The 12,939-nt window shown below is 39.6% G+C and overlaps 2 protein-coding genes across 4 annotated transcripts in view; one reads left to right on the plus strand and one right to left on the minus strand.

Moving 5' to 3' along the window:
- Positions 1–272: 272 nt before the first annotated feature.
- Positions 273–7,271, plus strand: LOC139287487 (LIM/homeobox protein Lhx8). Of its 3 annotated transcripts, none has more exons than XM_070908528.1 (8): positions 273–426; positions 1,700–1,825; positions 1,948–2,069; positions 2,736–2,956; positions 3,481–3,584; positions 4,493–4,588; positions 5,642–5,831; positions 6,680–7,271. In XM_070908528.1, exons 1-8 carry the CDS (start codon positions 346–348, stop codon positions 6,754–6,756), a joined length of 1,017 nt encoding a protein of 338 aa, XP_070764629.1. In that variant the 5' UTR covers positions 273–345; the 3' UTR covers positions 6,757–7,271. The 3 variants fall into 3 exon arrangements, with proteins under 3 accessions (XP_070764629.1, XP_070764631.1, XP_070764630.1); XM_070908530.1 differs by having other exon boundaries at positions 5,654–5,831; XM_070908529.1 differs by having other exon boundaries at positions 2,739–2,956.
- Positions 7,272–11,425: 4,154 nt separating this feature from the next.
- slc44a5b (solute carrier family 44 member 5b) overlaps positions 11,426–12,939 on the minus strand; it is a 28,459-nt gene continuing 26,945 nt past the window's right edge. The window contains exons 21-23 of the mRNA XM_070908317.1: positions 12,716–12,804; positions 11,843–11,927; positions 11,426–11,541 (exon numbers count right to left, since the gene is read on the minus strand). Coding sequence (XP_070764418.1) covers positions 11,426–11,541; positions 11,843–11,927; positions 12,716–12,804 — 290 coding nt within the window. The remainder of the gene's footprint in view (positions 11,542–11,842; positions 11,928–12,715; positions 12,805–12,939) is intronic.

Raw genomic sequence — 12,939 nt, forward strand, 5'->3', positions numbered from 1 at the left:
GCCCATTAAAACGCATCATGTTGCCCGCGTGTCTCTGTCATTTCAGGAGTTATGGTCAAATTGAAATGTCCATCAAAAAATGAATTTGAAAGTATTTATACGAATATAATAACAGTGACAGACGTTGTATTCTTTTTCTCAAAGCTTGCATAAAACCACACGCCGAGCTTTATTTCCAAAGGGAGGCGCGGCCAAACAGGACGGGCAAAATATGAATTATGATCCGCCCTCCAGAAACAGCTCAGGGGCAGACTGACTGACACACACGGGAATCCTGGAGGAGACGGAAAGAATAACAGCACTTTTGCTTTGAAACGGGGAAGCTCTCCACTGCGGGACACGGACATGCGCTGGAAAAGTGAAGTGAAGGTGGAGTGTTGCGTTGTCAGCGAGGACGACAACGGGTCCCTGTTGTCCAGCGATGAGGTGAGCTGGGACGGTTGAGGGCGGAACGTGTTTCCTAGCAGCAGGCGGAGGTGTGAGTCGGTGTATCGGAGATTAAATATTAGTCGAAATTGCTTCGCCCATTAAATCAAAGTGGGCTCAAGCCTGTCATTAAGGCCGGCCGTCCACACGCTGACAGCTCCGTATTTTCACAATTTGAAGAAATGTCGAAGAAAATTACGCCTCCGTGAATTCTGCAATTAAAACTCAAGTAGTTAATGAGACCTCTTCACCTTTTGGTTGCCCCGTTTAGACGTTTGTGGCGAACTTAGCCTTTTTTAATTGCTGTTATTAAAAAAATCAATCCCCTTTTCCCTCAGACCTCGCGCTGGCTTTTTGATTGACAGGTGAAATTGGCGTGTTTGGGGTTTAACCGCGGCACGCGCGCGTGGCAGCGAGCAGTTGGCGGATCCCGAATGCAGATCTGGAGAACATAATGCACATAGGATAAGTGTTAGCTCAAGTGTTGTCTGTTTTTGTAGGTAATGACCGGGTCCTTCTCTTTTAAATGTCATTTTGGTTAATCGCCGGCGTTGTCATGGTGAAAAGTGAAAGGCATGATATTTATGGGAAGGAGCAGGGGGCATTTATTAAGGCAGCTGCTGCAGTGTGACGGACCGACAGCCTCTGCCCGCCGCAGCCTCTCGTCATGTGTGAAGATTGCAAAGGAGACGAAGAGCTGCTGGGCAAATGCGTTGAGGACAGGAGGGACATCATGGTAGGAGTGAATTGTTGTAGCTACAACTTGATTTATTCTCCAAAAACAGGCCGGGAAGTAACCAGGGGACATTTTTTTTGACGGTGACAGAAGTTTGAAATATTTGTGACTGTGGCCAACAGAATGAGGACATTTTGGGGCAAATATCACGAATATTTCCTGCTCGATTTACTTATTTATTTCAAATCAGCGTCTAAAAAAGACATTCAATCTGGAGGCAGCTCTATTTCTTTTCGCTAATTAGGAGATTAGTGAGAACATTTCTTTCCAAAATCCCGATTTTGGATTTTAAATGACTACATTCACAAACTGAACACATTCAGCCATGTTTGAAGATATTGACACAGGTCGTTAAGTAACTTAGTGACTTAACTTACTTCTGCATACAAAATTCAGTTCTTTTTGCAGTGTGTCACGAGGTTGGAGAGAGCAACAGGTGATCCGAGTTCAGACATATCATGACCCGTGCTGTGCTGTAGGTGCGGGGAGGGTGCGTCCCGGTGCGTAATGCTCTAACCGCAGGTCTGGTCCCTTCAGGGCGCGCCGGTGGAGGTCTTGGATGAAGACGCGTCGTCGCTGCAGACGATGGCCTCTGCGCCGCTGTTAGGAAGAGCTGTGTGCGCGAACTGCAACGAGGAAATCGTGGATAAATATTTATTAAAGGTAAAGGACTGTCTTTCATTTAACTTTGGATTATTAAGGCTCACGCTGGTGTTCATGCGTGTATAACAGGCCTGCCTTCCAACTGATTGGCTTCAGCTAATTCCCCCCCGTCTCTGCTTTAGGTTAACGACTTGTGCTGGCATGTGCGCTGTCTGTCCTGCAGCGTGTGCCAGACTTCACTTGGCAGCCACACGAGCTGCTACATCAAAGAAAAAGAGGTTTTCTGTAAACTGGATTACTTTCGGTACGTGCATCGATTTTTATATGTGCATGGTCAAACGACAATGAAGCTACCGAAACGAAATTGTTGAAGAAAAAAATAAACCAAACCAAAATATGACGCGCTTAATAATTAAATATTGTAGAACAACTGCAAATTGACGAATAATAATGACAATAATAACAACAACAGGATAATAATAATAATTATAATAAAAACGTTCTCCCTGCTTTGGCAGGACATTTACTCTATTTAAATTAAAATTATTTACATTCAGATAATTGCCAATAAACGCATCATTCCAAACATAAAATTACTTGCCGGATTTAAAATCACCATCATCACATGTAAAAGATAGATAGATAGATAGATAGATAGATAGATAGATAGATAGATAGATAGTATTGGATCATTGGGTGACATACTGTGTGACTTCTATCACGAGGGGGAGACTAAAGACTAAAGCAGTGAGTCACTGTAATTATAGCTCTTTATAATTTAATTCAGGGCCTATCTACATTCTCGCAGTTTTCCTGCAGTGGTCTTAAATCCTAGAATAATGGCCTAAAAAAATATATTGAGATAACAGATTGGCATCAGCCTTTAAAATGCCGATGAGACACGAGTCTTCAGTGTTGAAGGTGCAGCTGCGTGGGTGTCTAATGTGCTCACCGTGACCTTCACCTGCAGAAGATACGGCACCTGGTGCGCGTGCTGCGGCCGGAACATCCACTCCACAGACTGGGTCCGCCGGGCGAAGGGCAACGTGTACCACCTGGCCTGCTTCGCCTGCTTCTCCTGCAAGAGGCAGCTGTCCACCGGGGAGGAGTTCGCTCTGGTGGAGGAGAAGGTGCTCTGCAGGGTCCACTACGACTGCATGCTGGACAACCTCAAGCGGGCCGTGGAGAAAGGTGAGCCGCTGCAGGGACCCGGTCCTCACTGCAAAATGCCGGGAGTATTGTTTTTGCCCTCAGCCCGTGTAGCACTTCCCAGAGACTGTGACAGACTTTCCTACAGAGTTGTTACATTTCCAAATAAAAAGACGCAATATATCCCTTATTGAAATAAAAAATCAAATATTTATCCAATATCGCAAATATTTATCACAAAATCAGTCATTGCTTTCTTGTCTTCCTTTTTATTTATAATTTATAAAAGATAGATAGATACATAACTAGGTAAATAATAACAGATCACTATATGGAAATTAAAGGCCTAAATTGAACTTGCAGAGGTTTGTATAACATTATATCATGTCCTGAGAATTGTAACTTATTTGAAATTAAAGTGAAAAATGGCTTGGTTTAAATATGGTTATTGCATGCTGCTCTCTTTATTTAATAGGAATAAAATCGTGTATGTCTAAGTAATACAGGTTTCTAATTCTGTGCTAAATATTTAAATGCTTTAACATGAGAATCTGCTCTTGTTGCAGGGAACAGTGTTAACATGGAGGGGGCTGTGCCCACTGAGCAGGAGATTAACCAGCCAAAACCCTCCAAGAGAGCACGGACCAGCTTCACTGCGGACCAGCTGCAGGTTAACCTCCACCATCACTCGGACAGACAGACAGATAAACAGATAAACAGATAAACATAATAGAATTCTTAAGTTTAAAAAAACAACAACAACAACTTTCGCCTCATACTTTAAAATGTTATTATAATTACAGATTTGTGTAATAAAGATTTAGTTCAGTCAAGTGAGGTCAGAATTCACCCTCCTACTGAGGCATGTTGCAACTCTCAGACAGCAGAAGCCCACATCTTTTCTTAATTTGGTCAGGCAGAAAAAGGGGAAAGAGGGATACACCCCTTATGATTTCAAATACTGACAACATGTGTAGAGTAGGCTGCTTGTTAAATGGTTATGTAGTTACAATATGCTGGTGTAGAAAAAAATCAGCAAAAATGAGCAAACTAACCTGATTTCCGTGTCTCCAGTGGCACTTACGGCCCTGATAGATTAGTTATTGTTTTAAAGAAACTTAATGAAAACACACGATACAAAGTCAAACTAAAATTAGGTGTTGATTTTAACAAACTATCAGTATATAATTTATTTTAATAAAGCAGATATGATGCAGGTAGAATGCCAAAAACACGAACGCTGTTGCTTTTAAATTATACTTTTGTACTGTTTTGCCTATTTTATTAATAATAATAATAATAATAATAATAATAATAATGGGTATTATAATTTAAACTTGTGAACTATCCAGTTAAAGCAATAATATATGAACAGCATTGAGGCCATGTAGTAATTTATCACATTTAATTTAATTAATTTATTCCTATTCGATAATCTTTATTGCAAACACATGATTTGTTCACAGCAGTGCTTTTGATACAGACAAAACAAACGCAGTTAGGGATGCATTTCCTCACACGAGGGCAAAGCAAACATGTCTGTTATTGAATTGACTTTCTTTTACGTGGAACATGCAGGTGATGCAGGCCCAGTTCGCTCAGGACAACAATCCAGATGCTCAAACACTGCAGAAACTGGCGGAGCAGACGGGCCTCAGTCGCAGAGTCATACAGGTCAGTGGAGCGAAAATGGATGATGGAATATACAATATGATCAAGCAAGAGTTCAAACTTAATGAGGTATATTTGCATAATACACAGCTGCTGGTAACACAACCAAAGGGCAAACAGCAATTCTGCTATTAAATTATTTCTATTTGCTTTCAAATAATATGTGTTCATGTATAAAATTCAAATAAATTGCACACTGAATAACAAATAAATGCTACAAGCCTATAGAACTGATGCATTATTGTAATGTTTTAATGGTGTAGTTGATCATTTTTGCTGCATACTTGAATCATAACAGTGCATTATATTTTATAAGATGATCATACGTTTCTAATTGTGTATAAAATATTAATCGACAAAGTATCCAGTAACTGTTGCTGACAAGTAACTGGAATGAAGTACAAGGTAGCGGACTCGAAGTAATGTCGCATAAAATGAAAATACTCAAGTAGAAATACCTCATTATGCTTGATTACAGTAATTGAGTCAATGTACTCAGTTACTTTCCACTACTGGCAAAAGGTGCATATGATGATGATGATGATGATGATGATGATGATGATGTGAGAACCAGAACAAATATTATTTTTATTCTGACATTTACGGAGAAGCATTTTCATATACACTTTCGAAACCAACAAACTCATGTGTCTTCTATCAAAGACAGGATTTAAAGATGTGTTCAACGTGTTTCAGCATAACTAATGACAAACTATGCTACAAGTTATTTAGCTGTTTCCAGACATTCATTTAAATTGATGGTTGTGAGTACCATAGTTTGATAGTGACACTTTTTTCTCTCTCTGGTAGGGATGTACGCCAAATTCAAGTTTGGGATTCTCAAAGGGAATAAATGTGCCACTGAATTAACACAGCATCAGCATCATAAGTGTATCTGTATAATTAGAAGGAAAAAAAAATAAAAATACAAGACCTCGACTGTAGTTTTACTCACCAGGGGCAAAACAAGGCTCCTCTCCTCTCATTCCATGAGATTTTTTGGCAGAGAAATAAAGACTTGCAGCCCTACAAAAGGTGTTTGTCCTGTTAACTCAGGTCTGGTTCCAGAACTGCCGAGCACGCCACAAGAAGCACGTGAGCCCCAACCACACCTCCAGCACCCCCATGACCTCACTGCAGCCCAGCCGCATGTCCCAGCCCACCCCGACCCCCGAGGAGCTGCAGTACACGGCGTACGGAGGCCCGGAGGGATCAATGCTCTCTGCGCTACACTCCTTCATAGACAGTGAGCGCCGGCCTTTTCATTATGTCTTCTGTTAAGACTGTTTAGAAAATTGAATGTACTATAAAAAAACATTTATATTAAATACATTTTAAATATTTAACTAACTATTTTAACATTTGAAGCAAAAATAAGTCACCATTTGGTTTATTTAAACTGATATATCAACCAAATAATTTTTAATAAACCTTTGTCTCAGAAAGGTTCCAGGAAGAAGAAGTGAGTGGTATAAATGTAGTCAAAAAAAAAAGTTTACAAAAAGTTTATTTGCTGATGATTTGATGTTATATTTAAGTAAAATTTAAAGTCTCTTCCAGAGGTAAAAGGGATTTTTAAAACCAGTATCAGGCTATAAGATGAACATCCAAAAAAGGTTTTAGGTTTTCAAAGAAAAAAAGATGAGATATTTAGGTTGCTACATAAATATAGAACTTTTTATCTTTGTTTAATGAACTTAAAAATAGCATTAATAAATAGTCAGACTTGACCATCGACTTAATTGAAAGGATACATATTTAAAATGGTTATCCACATACGCTCTCTTTCCTTAGTCCATTAGGTCACAGTTGCCATCACCGCTTATGAAATGTAACCAGCTCTTCTGTTTTACTACTAAACAGTGTAGCTGCTTCTAGAAAGCAGTTTAGAGGGGGAAATATTAAATCTTTTAAATTTCTTGTTTACGATCAGGATTTTTATATTGCTGTGAATAATCTATGACAATATTTGTCAAGCGAAGACAAAAGAAGCTTAAAGATACTAGAGCTTTTACCAAAAAAAAGATTTTTATATATTTTAATATAATTTATGGAAACTGCAATGACTCTGGTGCTGTGTGTGTGTGTCCGCAGTACACTCCCCTCCATCCATGTTTCAACCGCTGCTGCCCGCCCACGCCATGACATCCCTGCCTGTGTCTCACGCCTGAGCTGCTCACACACACACACACACACACACACACACACACACACACACACACAGAGCAGCCTCAGACTTCACCAGCGATGGTCCGTAATTAGCAGCCGCAGCATTCAGATCTCCATGGTAAATATAATTTCATATTAAGTGAACCATAACACCTTTCCTTTTCTTGAACTGCCAGTAATTCATTACATGTAGATATTCTTTGAAAAACACTTAATTCACTGTTGAGCATTTTATGGATGACTATAATTTGCGGTCCTAAACGTACTGTATGATGTGAAAATGGGAAGGTCTCAGTGTACCTCATAGGATTGTGACATATGACATTATAGATTTATATTTGTTTGTGTAGTTGGTGACACTGTTTGACTGTGCTAAGTGAAAGCCACCCGACCCAAAATGTCAACTCATTATGAAGGTGAACTTGAAATTGTTTGTATAGCAGTGTTTGAATATTGCAATTTAATTTATTTATTGTACGTGAAGTCTGTTTTGCAAATAAATGTCTACTTTCACAAACCCGGGAGATGAATGAATGAAAAGAGATGTTTTACACATCAGGTCAGATCCAGTGACAGCAGATGTGGTGCAGTTTAGACCTCAGTGTGCATGTTTAGGAAGAAAGTTAGTGCATAGTAGGAAAACTATTTATTGATAAAAATGGAGGTAACACATACACACAGGCAATATATTCTGTTAAAACACATAAGACCTTTACCGTATAAATAAATATATGACAGAGCGATTTATACTGTCAGCACAAATGTGCCACAATAAATAAAACAGGTTGGAGTATCGACAGGTTGGAGCAGTGCATCTTCAGAGTTTGACTTTTAAGAGTTTGCGGTAAGAAACCTGACGCACATTCTAACCGAGAGAGAAGTGTTACTTGTGTCTACTTGTTGACTGTGGTTGACCAAAAGAATCTAATTTCCAGACACGAGAGGAGAGGGGGAGGCATATAAAAACACAGTTTTTACTTCACTTATCAGATCACTCACCCCCATGGGAATGAAACTAAACCTGAGCTGCATGCACATAAAGATACAAAATACAACTGGGAGTATAGTAGTTACTCAGTATCAAAAAAAAAGGGAGTACATGTGCAATATGGCACACTGAGCACAACATGCATCATTTCTCTCCTTTCAGATGCACAAGCAGAGTTGTTTTGCATGTATTGAATGGTTACGTTGTGCGTGTCCCAGCATGTTCAGCTCAAACGGGGGCAGAAGGTGTGTGAGTCTGGCAGTGCTGTCCCTCTGAGGCACCATGAGGGCAGGTTCCCAGGTTTGACAAAGACTCACAAGCATGAGTCACATCTCAAAGATCAAAAAACGTGAGCATCATTCCTCATGAAGCATGAGGAAAAAGAAGACCTCACCACAAGTTAGATGTCTGTACAATACAAGGACACAGTGTGTGAAACTGCCAACAGCTGTGCCACTTGTTTATTTTACTCCTCATTACCTCCTGGATTCTGGCTCCAAGACAAAAATTATGAACTTCAGCTGCACCTCAAAAGATTTCATCAACTACACAACTGCATCTTCCACATTACTGGCTCACTGGTACTACAAACCATCACGCCAGCTGACCTTGACATCAGCTGTTTTGTCTGACGCCAGAGATGTGCTTATACCAATGCAACACATATGGTAAGTATTTCAAAACAAATCATAAAATCAATCTGACTAATAAAAAAAAGATCTATTTGACTAATACCTTAATAACTCAATGATACAATGTGGGACCAGCCCAACTTTGGATCAACAGGAGGACTTGAAGTGACAAAAAGATTTAACATCGTTTCAAACGAGGTTCATAACTGCAATAAGAAATGTTGGTCTCTCTCAGAATTAAGTTGATACTTCATCCTTCACAGAGTAAAATGGTAGAAATTGAAAAATAGTTATACAAACTTAAGCTCCAATAGCTTAGAGAAACTTCTCTGCTCTGATATGTTTCATTTACGATGTGAAAATGTACTGGTATTGGAGTACACGGTAACTGATATCCTTTCAAGCTGAGCACAGCCACCGTTCTCTGTAAAAGAAGATGTTTTTTTTACAGCCACCTTTAAAACCAACAGGAGGTGCCTCTTTAATAATATGATACATTTTGGGGGAGTGTTACTTCGAGAGCAGCCAATCACCACATTACACACATTGTAATGATTATAATCAAATCCATCCTCTGAGCCACACACGTGTCCATATCAGCAGCAGGTTAAACATGAAAAATAAGCAGCACCATTTGTAACAGTCTGTGGTTTTTACCGGTTGGACACAGGTTGCTGCTGAGAATAAACCTGTGACTTTATGGTTATGTGACGTGCTTCTAAACCACCAAACTCAGAGCAAACGCTCTACTTCACCTTTCATTCCTACCCTTAACATTTGGAAAAGACAAGAACCTCCACCACTGGCCGCTGACTATCCCTTGAATCCCTTAAACATTTCTGAAAGGCATCTGTAAATGTAAGCTATGTAGCTGCAAGATGCAATTAAATACTCAATGTGGCAATTCTACGAAAAAGGCACTGAAAGAGTGAAGCACTTTGAACTGCTAAGCCATTATGTCCTTGACAGTTAAATATGAAAACAGACACTAAGTGGTGAATATGTTTCTCAATGTGAGACAATTTGAGGTCAAAAACTGTGGTAACACAATACACAGATGAACGAACATTCGACCATTTCATGGAAAAACGAGTTCAACAGCAGAGCATTTACACCTCAGCAACAGTACATGAAGGACGGCTGGCAATGACTGGCACCACCAAGTGGTTAAAACCGGCAACTACAAGAGATTAAGAACAAAAACTGCTGATGTTTGCCACAATCTCAATAAAGAAATCAGTTGTTTCAATAGAAACTTACTGTTTAGTATGACTGTGGCTGTAAAACATATACAAAAAACATATTATATAACTATATCATTTAAAAAATATTTACAAGGACTTGATGTGACACCATCCAATACAAAGACTATTTTTTTTTTAAAAACAAACTGACTTCTGGAGCTATAAATACCAAAGAACTATCCCTAACCCTAACCCTAACCCATATATTATGAGTGTGCAGGTGAATCTAACTATTAGAGTTGATTATCTACAGTTTGTCCATTATAGTGTACAGTTGCAACATGAGTACACTTAGATTATATTTGACAAAATGCTTATTGCCACAGGGGCTTGTACCATGCTTTGGTAAATAACCTTCAGTCTTTCTCCTTCCTCCATCTCTCCTCTTCCCTCTATTTCCTGCTCGCCGTCTTGACATTCTTCTTGTTGAGGATGCGCCGCAAGGTTTTGTTCATGTAGAAGGGCCGGTCAGGAGAGCCGTCGTTCACCTCCAGATCCCACACTAGGAGGCAGCAGTGGCAACGTGTTAAACATCAAAGTTAAACCTGGATATTTCTGATCATCTTGATTTAAATTGAAAACCAGAAGCAAGGTACTTTGAAAATGCACTGGACAATACTTGAACCATTTATGTTTATTCAAAAAAAAAATGATTCACATTTTCATTGGATTTCATTGATAAAAAAAACTCTCCTATACAAAAAGAACACCGAATAACCTCCAGACAGATGCGTGTATTATACTTAGTATTAAAACAGCACTACATCTGAACCATCCAATAAAAAAATTACCAAAAATGGCTTTGACATCCTTTTATAAACTGTATCGCAAAAAGGTTCCTGGTGTTAGGTCTAAAACCACAGAGTAAGAGGAACATTTTTTTTTTCACAACTAGGCACATAAACTAGTGGCTGCATTCAGAAGTTTCCTGAAAACTGTCAGGTTCTGTTAAAATTTTAAGCAAAAACCATAAAATGTCTTTTGAAGTCTTGACCTCCCACAGAGCCTCTGTCTGGTTTTACAGTACATCTATGACCGTAATGGAAACTTTGAAATGATTGTGACCTTTTTTTTTTTTAATGATGTAAAATAAGAGAAACCTGTTTTTCTAAGTGCAGAATTACACACCATTTTTGGATCTGTGTGTTTGTGTTAGTATAAATACGGTGGATCAAAGCAACCTATAAAACCAATGGTAAACATCAACAGCCAGCAAAATAATCATGCTAGACAGAAGAAATAAATCACATGGTTCTTTTCCCACATGTGAAAGTGCATACACTTTTACACAAGAAGACCAAAGTGCGACAAGAGGGTGCCCCATTAAGTCCACCACTTTTTCATGGCGATGCCTCATGCCATAGTCCGTCAGTGGCATCTGTACATTTTAAGGTCCTCACGTTTGTTTTGGGTAAAAACGCTCGTATCATATTCATCTCAGCCTGTGCGTCCGTCTGTCCGGTGAGTTGACAAGTAACCCTCTCAGTAAGGCAGAGGTCAGCAGAGAATACAGAGAAGGAAAAAGAAAAAAGAACATAAGCGTTGCAGAAAAAAAGGCAAGTATCTGAGTTGGCTCAAGAGAGGAAGTAAACAGAGGTCTTTTTCTAGTCCCCAATGCCTTTTTCTGTGAGGAACTGAAGTATAAGCATGTCCTTTCATGTCCAAGGCCGTCCCTGACCAGGCTGGGATGCATCCATTTATGATGTTTAGCCCTACGGTACTCGCTCTCAAAAACGTCCAGACCCCCACACATACACTAGATATGGAGAAGTGAGTGAGAGAGTTCAGTAAAACGGCTGCGCGTTGCTCAGGAGGCAGTGCATAATTTGGCACCCTCCTCTCCTTTGCGCAGGATCTTGTGCAGGCCGGGAGACATGTAGTAGGGTCTGGAGGAAGAACCATCGTTCCTTTCCAGGTCTTCGCCTGAGACCAGGTCCCAGCAGGGGAGAGAGGAAGCAGGAAGAGCAGGCAGCGCACAGTGAGTGACAGCCAGAAAGAGAAAGGAAAGCAAAGACTTAGTGGAGATAAATGATCAAAAAGGTCAAGCAGGAATTAAAGGGAGCTGAATGAGCAGGAATCAGTTTCAGTTATCATTTAGAGCCAGTTTTAAAAGAGGGAAAGAGTTACATTCACCTGCTGACAGCCTACTTGGCATTTAACCATCATAGCAGTACTTATGCTCACACTGTGTCATGTAAAGTACTGAAACAAGCAGCATACTTACAAAAGCACAGGAACAATGTGTCCACACACATGGCATAGACGTTAAAAAAGCCATGTGCGATCATGTAGGATCCAAATATCACCGTCTGAAAGAATCAACAGGTCGCAGTCAGCATTTATTCCAACAAACATCCAGAATAATATGAGCCACTGAGTCGTAAATCCTTCAACAAAACTAATTAGCTTGTGCGACACTGTAATCTGATCTGAATAATATGATGCTGTTAAATGCAGTTCAACAAGCTTTCCACAGCTAAGAAAAAAAAAAATGAAACCCAGTGTGCACTTCGAGCATTGATCACACTTTCTACCAGCAAGGGTGTGTTCTCTCTGCTCTGGAGACAGGTGAGGTGTTAGAGATGGTGTTGTGGAGGATGAGGAAATAAATCAGATCTCACCGCCTGGTCCAGCCTGCAGAGAAGCAAACTGACTACATTCTAAATGAGTTCTGACTGATTACATTTCATCAGTGCCCTCCTTTGCAAAAAATGTAAAATGTGAGAAATGTAAAGGCATAAGGTAAGCTATATAAATAGTATCTTCTGTGAAAAAAGAAGTGAAGTGAATTTTTATTTGAACATATTTGCCAAACTAATGCTCCAGCTGCATTTTAATCTTTCTCCACAGTTATTTTAACAAAACGCAATTACAGGAGGACTCTACTTAAAGGTACTGACTGAGCCAGAGACATAAACTGGAGAAGAAGAATCCTGTGATTTTCCACTACACCAGCAGGAAAGGTTTTGAATTAAACAAAGCTTTTGTGTGCACAGTGGATAGTCCAAGTCAGAATGCAAACATACCTCAACCTCCTGAGTCAGTCTCAATTGCTGGTACAATTGCTCATTAAATAGACCACATTTTAATTCCTTACCAGAAGGGGGACCCAGTAGTAATTTAGGGATGGCACCTCCTCCTGAATGACTGGTATTTTACGTGTGAAGAAAAAAAACGCAAGAACACCTGAAACACATAACAAAAAGTGACTAAATAAGAAGCAGAACAATAAAAAAAAAAAAATACATGGGTAACATCACTGGAGGCAAATCACAATGACAACTATGACCATAGCAGCAGAATGTTGTCTGGAACATTCAA

This window comes from Enoplosus armatus, chromosome 7 (genome assembly GCF_043641665.1).
Source record: "Enoplosus armatus isolate fEnoArm2 chromosome 7, fEnoArm2.hap1, whole genome shotgun sequence".
Lineage (NCBI taxonomy): Eukaryota > Metazoa > Chordata > Actinopteri > Centrarchiformes > Enoplosidae > Enoplosus > Enoplosus armatus.

Coding starts and splice junctions, on each gene's coding strand:
- LOC139287487 (XM_070908528.1), top strand. CDS start 346: ATGCGCTGGAAAAGTGAAGTGAAGGTGGAGTGTTGCGTTGTCAGCGAG. Junction 427..1,699: donor CCCTGTTGTCCAGCGATGAG/GTGAGCTGGGAC, acceptor TGGTCCCTTCAG/GGCGCGCCGGTGGAGGTCTT. Junction 5,832..6,679: donor GCTACACTCCTTCATAGACA/GTGAGCGCCGGC, acceptor GTGTGTCCGCAG/TACACTCCCCTCCATCCATG.